Raw genomic sequence first — 7500 nt, forward strand, 5'->3', positions numbered from 1 at the left:
TATGTGGCATTCATCATGACAAATATTAAAGTATGAAAAAGCAATTGGGATAGAAATGAAAGTAGAGAGTAGATGAAGAAAATAGGAGGGGACCATTAAAAATGGCAAGGCAGAAGAGGAAGCTATGGCGACAAGTAAAAGAGAAAAATAGAACGATATGCGAAAAATATGATCAAGTAACAGCTCTAAGAATAAAACAAAAGTAAAAAACAACAAGATATAATAAAGCAAATAAAGACGAGAGCAAAAAATGGACGAGGGAAATGAGAAATTTCACAATAGAAAAAGTTAAATCTGGAAGAAATGCGGAACAAATACGTGACGGGCAAGCGAAAGAAAAAAAAGTTGGATAAAGATATATAGATAGACAGACAGACAGAGAAAAAGAAAATAAAAATAAAAACAAGAAGGTTAATGCTACGCTCTTTCTTCCTCCAGGGTTTGGTGCTTCTTCTCTCCATTGGCTTCGGATCCCGGCGGTTCAGGATGTCGATTTCGGGACAATATAAAAAGAAGGTGAGTCTGATGGAAGATCGGTTGGGGGAACTTGAGGAGGAGGAGGATGGATATCAGCAAATATTTTGAATGTAAAGGGAATAGGAATAGAGGGATTTGGAGGGTGGATGAGGGAGCGGAGCGTTCTCTTGTGCCGTTTGGGAAGTTTGGGATGTCTTCAAGAGTTTCTGGAGAGGAGTTGGGCGGAGAGGTCTGAGAAACTAAAGGTGAGGAGATGGGGGGGGGGGGATATGTCCGAGAAGCAGAAGATATGGGAGTAGGGGAGGATGTCGTAGGAGACGATGAGATGAAACGTTTAGATGGTCTAATGCGACAAGTAAAGTGAGAAAGAGGGGGGGTAGGCATCGAGTAAGTGGTAGATTGGAGTATCTGGATTTAGACTGGAAAGGGAATATAACTGAGAAAGAGAGGGCTAATAAGTAGGATGGTAGAGGGAAGAGATACTGGGGGAGATGCTGAGACATCTTGAGACCTAGCTTGAATCTGAGAATTGCTACCTCACACATTTGAGCCAATAAGTAGGGCAGCTCCTATGAAATACATTATGGGAGTCACCACAAATGACACACGTGAGTGACTGAGTAGAGCAATATGAATGGTCAACGGGCTGTGGACCCAAAACGCCAACATTTTTGACATTGACGAGGAAGGGATCGATATGGTCGGCTAGGGCAAGACACTCCACCTATATAAATTCCATGGAGGAGGTCATGTCTACGGAAGCTAATCTTAGCAATATTGGTGGACGACTTACGGTGACCCCTGAGAGGAATAATGTAGCATTGTAGTGCTCTGCATAACAGTTAACGAGGCAGGCGAGCAGTCTGACCAGTCCTTGTAGACAGGGCAATCAGTTGAGGAGGCGGAAATAGTTAGGTACATGTATTGAGAGAGGAGTAGGTGTGCCAGTGAAGTCAGTCATGGTAGATAGAAAAAGCTGATATGAAGCCCCTGCAATCACACCTAAAATAAAAATCTTTCATTACAGCGTCAAATGTTGAATGACTACAGGAATAAGAATGACGATACACAACCACTGGGCTCTCCAGAAGACCAGCCCAGGCCAATCTCTGCCGCATCTACAGTCATTGCGCAATGAAACAATTTTAACAAGGAAATGTTTCTGAAGTCCAGCTGACTGAAGGACTAATATAATTTAGAGTGTAATGTTTTACTGCCATCATCCTTTGTAATGGTTAGGATAATGATAATGATGATTGTTAGTACTGTTCCTTTCATTATTATTTGTATTTGGTTGATTTTATTATCATTATCATTGTAATAATAATAATATCATTATTATTATTATTATTGTTATTATTATTGTTGTTATTATTATCATTATTATTATCATTATTATCATTATTATCATTATTATTATTATTACTTTTATTATCATATCATTACTACAACAAGCATTATTATTCTGTTGATATATTTATATTCTTTTAAAGGGAGACTATCACCCAATTTCATTATGAGTCAACATGTTCATCAAGTTGAACTACTGTACTGTTAACAGTGTAGTAGCTTGCACTGGTTCATATTAATATAACATGGCACACAAAAGAACATCAGTTTACCATATATTATGCATAACAAAAGGATTTCGGCCCCTTCATGATAGTAACAACAATGACAAAAAAATGTTAATTTTTTAAAGTAAGGTAACCAAGCTTTCATGGTTAATGTATAACATAAATCATAAGTGAATAGTAAGGTTATCCTGCCTTCATTCTTAATTTGATAAACAATTTTTTAAATTATCTTAACATATTTTTGTCGGTTTCCATTAGTCGTCACTTTCTTTTTCAAAATGTAAACCTGAAGTTACTGTGCTCTCTTACAATAAGACGTCCAATAAGGGAGCAAAGTAATTTGGTAAAGATCAATGTAAAAAATCTTTTAGAACTAGCGAGTCGCCCCTCAATAGTTTCTATTTACATATTTTTGTATCATTTGGGAATTAGTATTTCAACTGGCCTTTTAAATATTTTATACCTCAGTCTTCTTTCTTTTATTTTGTTATACTATTTGGAAACTGTACTTCAGCTAACATCATTTTATGTAATGTATCATTTTGGAAACTGTCCCTTAACCGCCTTCTCCCTTACACAAGTCTTTATCGTTAAGAGAACGAAGCCCTATCTCTTCTCCCATTTATGATGATGCCGTCAGAATGAATTTCTCACCCTTTGCATTGTATGTCTTGTATCTATCTTTGGTGAATAATAGATATTGTTTGTTTCCTCTCTAATTTTGTGTTTAGTGGTTATAAAAATACATGCTTGTTTGATGAAAACTTATATCAATTGGAAAAATACATGGTAACAGGAGGCAAAAGTATAATTTTATAAAACTCTGTATCAAACTACTAAACATAAAAAAGAGATATACTAATAAATTGTAATGCATATACCCCATGGTTTAATTCTCCTCATAGGAAACAAGAAGCTGATACTTTTTCTTGATTTGGGTTAAGGATGTATATCATAATAAGTACAATGTTAAGTCTCTCACCCACAGATGTGAAAAAGCACAATTTGTACCATAAAGTACAGCAGTAGTTTCCATTTTTTTTCAGTAATGACATAATAAACACCATGTAACCCCTTTTCTTACACCAAATTTATTTTCCTTTGCAACAAAGTAAGTCTTTGCTGCAAAAACAAATACATGCCCAAATGACCAACACAGAACTCCCCAAACGATTGATAATTTAATGCATGCATAGATTTCATTTCACTTTGGAATCTTACAGCATCTACAGATACTACCAGTGGTGCCCTGTTTGGGAACCATTGCAAATGAGCACATCAATATATTTGTATGCCATGATTTATAAAATAATCATATTATTTAGAAACATTATAACATTCCTATTTTGCTGTGAGTTATACTTTATTATGCCCTCTGTACTTCATTTGTCAATAAACCTGTGTACAAAGAAGTTTCTTTAGAGATTGTAAAGGCTTATAAAAGAAGGAAACAGTGTTATATTTATTTAATAAAATCTTGCAAAGTATATTCTATGTTCACAGCAAGGGAAGAAATCAGAATAGTATAACATATGCAACAAAAATAGAAGAGTTCAAAAATTCTAAATGTATCCTAGCTTGCTACTGTAATTCAGTGATTATATCATATAAAATAGTTCTAGATACATAAGAATGCCAGGATACATCCAGATATAGATATTTAAGATGTTATTATACTTTCTAACCCCATTATATAATATCTCTTTACCCCTGAGAAATTCAGAACGAAATACAAACCACACAAGGAATGTGAATATGCAATTCCATAAGGGGGAATGTAACAATTTTAAGAGCAAAACTACTTTCTGTGGGTGAATGTAAAAGACGTTCAAAAGTAACAATGTTTCATACAAAGTTAAATCACTTTTAAGTTATTTGTACAGGTACAATAAAATTGGAAATAGCATTTTTAATTCCTATTCTCAGTACAACATATAGAACTTCTGAATGTGCATAATAAAGACAACCATAAACCTGGACTCTTAACTTATCAAATCTATATAATTACTCTGCCTGAATACACTATATTGACTATTTGATCTGAATACCCCCAAAGAATTTTTTTTTTTTAAGGGGATGGGGATCTATACAAAAACGCTGTCTCAACATTTTCTTTTCGTTAGACACATCAAATAAATGAGATTAATCGGGTGTCAAAGGATCCTAAATATGCAGAAATCTCAAGCCTACAGACAATGTTTAGCCATTACAATTGGGGTAAGAGGTAATTAAGGAAATTATCATTTTTGAAGTTAATTTAAGGTTTTTAAGGTACCCCATTATTTAAGGTTTGTCAAAAATCTGTACTAAAAAAAAAAGGTTTTCCTAAGAGACAAGTTAAAATCACCCATACAACAAAAGAGAGGGAATAAATAAAACATTTCTAAAAGAATCTCCAAAAATCATAAATACAACAAATGTGAAAAAATTAAAGCTTTACATCGTACTCAAACAAAAGTAAATACCACCAAAATCTGAGAAAATATACAAGTAAAACACAATTTAAGTACATAATTAGATACTGATTACAAATTACTGTATATCTAGAAACAAACAAAATATATATACATATAAAGTCTAGTTATACAAGCAAATAGTACTCTATAATACTATAAAAAAAATATATATGCACAACCTAAACAACATCTGAAAGAGTGGTACATTAACAACCTCTGCTTAATTATGAAAGTCCTATTTCTCTACATCCTCATATCATGATGGTTGATGTAAATATTTTCAGTACCTGGTCTTAGTATTTCTCATTGGCATTTGACACAGTTGTTGAGGGCTTTGCAGCTGAAGTGGTAGTTTGAGGAATGAAAGAGGAATTATTAACACTTTCACGCCATTCTTTGAAGAACAGAAATGCATTAAATCCATAGATGCACATTGCGACAAATGCAAAGAAGGCTGCAGCAGCAAATGCATCTGCTCCATATCTGAAAAAAGCAAATAAAATATAAACATTATATACAAGAATATATATAATTTTTTTCTTTCTTTCTTTTTTCTCTTTTTTTTTTTACAAATTTGCTCACACAAGATTTACAATAATTTCTTAACCAAATAAAACTACAATTATAAATATCAAATAATATACTAAAACCACCCATCTTTAAACGTATTTCTGCTTCTCTTCTATAAGAAATCAATGAACGTATCCTATCTTTAACATGACTTTCCAAAAAATGTTAAGCTGATAATAATAAAAATAATTTAAACAGTATTCTGTACACTATTATGTCCTCAAGTGATGTATCTTCAAGAAAAAAGCCACTGAAGAAATATATACATTTTCTCGATAAGGACTGAGTATAATATCTATTACAGTTTATGGAAAAGATACCAAGTATTTAGAAGCATAACTGAAGAAGCATCGCATCAAACTCTTGTGGGAATAAACTTCAAAGTCTCAGTTGCATAATTCAAGATTCTGTGAACATTTTCTGTGATTCTGGGGTGTATATTTACTCCTAAAATAACAACTGAAGAAAAAGCTGACAGAGTTGATATCCATACTGAAGGAGTGGTAAGAAGATAAATTATTTTAAAGCATAAGGAAGCATGAAATTTGATTAAATTCTTTTTCCCTTAATCAGGAATGCTATTACAGTTGGTTTTAGTTTGAAGTGACTGACGAGAAGAAAAAGAGTTAAAGAAATTACCAACTTCTTATGAACACTAACAGTTGCTAAGTATATAACTACACAAATATTTTGCACTAAGTTATGTAACAAAGAGAATTTAACAAATAATGAACAGAACCTAACTTATATGAGGAAAAACTAATTTCTTTAGGAAGTAAAAAGTTTGAGATACTATAGTAATTACAAAGAAAAAAACATGATTAATCAAGCAATAATTTTCAGTAATTATCAATATCTGAAGTCCTATTCATCACAAGATTGGCTTCACAGCTTTTACATGCAAAGCTATTTGCCACAACAATGGCATCATCTTGCACACAAAACCCATTTTCTTGTGTATTTTCACAGCCCATTTTCCTACCTATTTTCACCATGAATGAATCAATCCATAAATCTAATTCTCCCTGACAAGTTTCCCCAAGCAACATCCAGCATATCATCACCCTACCCCACTGCCTTTGTTGCCCCTTCTTTCTCTGAATCAGTCCTACAGTTGTGGTCCCCCATTGTTTTTATTGTGAAGGGAATGTTGTGAATGTAAAAATGGGAATTCTGATATTGTTAGCATACTTCATCCAGACAAAGCCCTTGTTCTTTCCAAATACCAATCCCTTTACTGCCTCTCTACAAAAAGTTTTTCATTACATATAATAGCATTCTAGTTTCTAGTTACATTAAATCACATTTGAACACTGTGTATGCAAGAAAGGGTTTGAATTCAAATAAATATCTTCACAGTGCAAAATTTTTTATCATGAAATATCTTATTTCAATATATGTGCTGCAGGTATAAAAATGTTTTTATGTTTATCAAATTTCATTAATATATTGTGTAGTTTGTTTTTTCTCCATGTATATTAGTATTTTCTAGTAACTATGGTCTAAATACTATATTTCATAACATATTCTATAACATTTCATATATTCCATAATACTTCATAATATATTCAATAACCTTTCATAATCATACTCTGTAATCCAAATCCAAATCCTTGCTCATGAAAAAGATATCTATAGTATATCCATACACAATAAACATTATGAAACACGAGATAAAGAATATGTAAAACATAATAAATAAATAAATAAGTAAATAAATAAGTAAATAAATAAATAAATAAATAAATAAATAAATAAATAAATAAATAAATAAATAAATAAATAAATAAATAAATAAATAAATAAATAAATAAATAAATAAATAAATAAATAAATAAATAAATAAATAAATAAATAAATAAAAAAATAAATAAATAAATATATATAGGTAATAGATAATTAATAATAAAATTAGCTTTGAAATGTAGCAACAGTGGAAATCAGAGACAAAATTGTTAAAAACAGTCATAAACCTTTCATGAATACTTCCCCTAATTTGCCAATCTAAAAAAGTAAGACACTTCCACACTTGGAATTGACATAATCTAGTCATTTAATCATAGCACTCAATGCTCCAATAGCCTAAGAGTTATAACATGCACCCTTAGTTTTAGATTGGAGTGACAGCAACTGTTTGGAGTTGGGAACAGTTATCAGTGACAGAGTATGCAGAATTATTCAAGATGTACACTTTTCTCAATCAAAAAGGAAGTTTATACAAATACTTACACATTCATGGCATTACTTGAAGCTACACATCCAGATACAAACCAAAAGAATGTCCACAGGGTAGTATATACAAGCTCCTGAAATGATAAAACTTTGTTATTTATGCACATATGAATGGCCATTCTCTATTCTTAACAAACATTTTTAACAAGAAAACCAAACCTTATATTATGATGATAACTAAACCTACT

At 31.8% G+C, this 7500-nt stretch overlaps 2 protein-coding genes across 6 annotated transcripts in view; one reads left to right on the plus strand and one right to left on the minus strand.

Annotated features, from left to right (window-relative positions):
• LOC113804227 (adhesion G protein-coupled receptor L4) overlaps positions 1–2934 on the plus strand; it is a 16886-nt gene extending 13952 nt beyond the window's left edge. The window contains exons 18-19 of the mRNA XM_027355070.2: positions 439–516; positions 1505–2934. Coding sequence (XP_027210871.2) covers positions 439–516; positions 1505–1615 — 189 coding nt within the window. The 3' untranslated portion in view covers positions 1616–2934. The remainder of the gene's footprint in view (positions 1–438; positions 517–1504) is intronic.
• A 570-nt stretch (positions 2935–3504) lies between these two features.
• Positions 3505–7500, minus strand: part of LOC113804225 (CKLF-like MARVEL transmembrane domain-containing protein 4) — a 23269-nt gene continuing 19273 nt past the window's right edge. For all 5 annotated transcript variants that reach the window (XM_027355067.2, XM_027355065.2, XM_027355068.2 and 2 more), the window contains exons 4-5: positions 7310–7386; positions 3505–4993 (exon numbers count right to left, since the gene is read on the minus strand). In XM_027355067.2, the coding sequence (XP_027210868.1) occupies positions 4804–4993; positions 7310–7386 (267 nt within the window). In that variant the 3' untranslated portion in view covers positions 3505–4803. The remainder of the gene's footprint in view (positions 4994–7309; positions 7387–7500) is intronic.

This window comes from Penaeus vannamei, chromosome 19 (assembly GCF_042767895.1).
Source record: "Penaeus vannamei isolate JL-2024 chromosome 19, ASM4276789v1, whole genome shotgun sequence".
NCBI classification, from domain to species: Eukaryota; Metazoa; Arthropoda; class Malacostraca; order Decapoda; family Penaeidae; genus Penaeus; species Penaeus vannamei.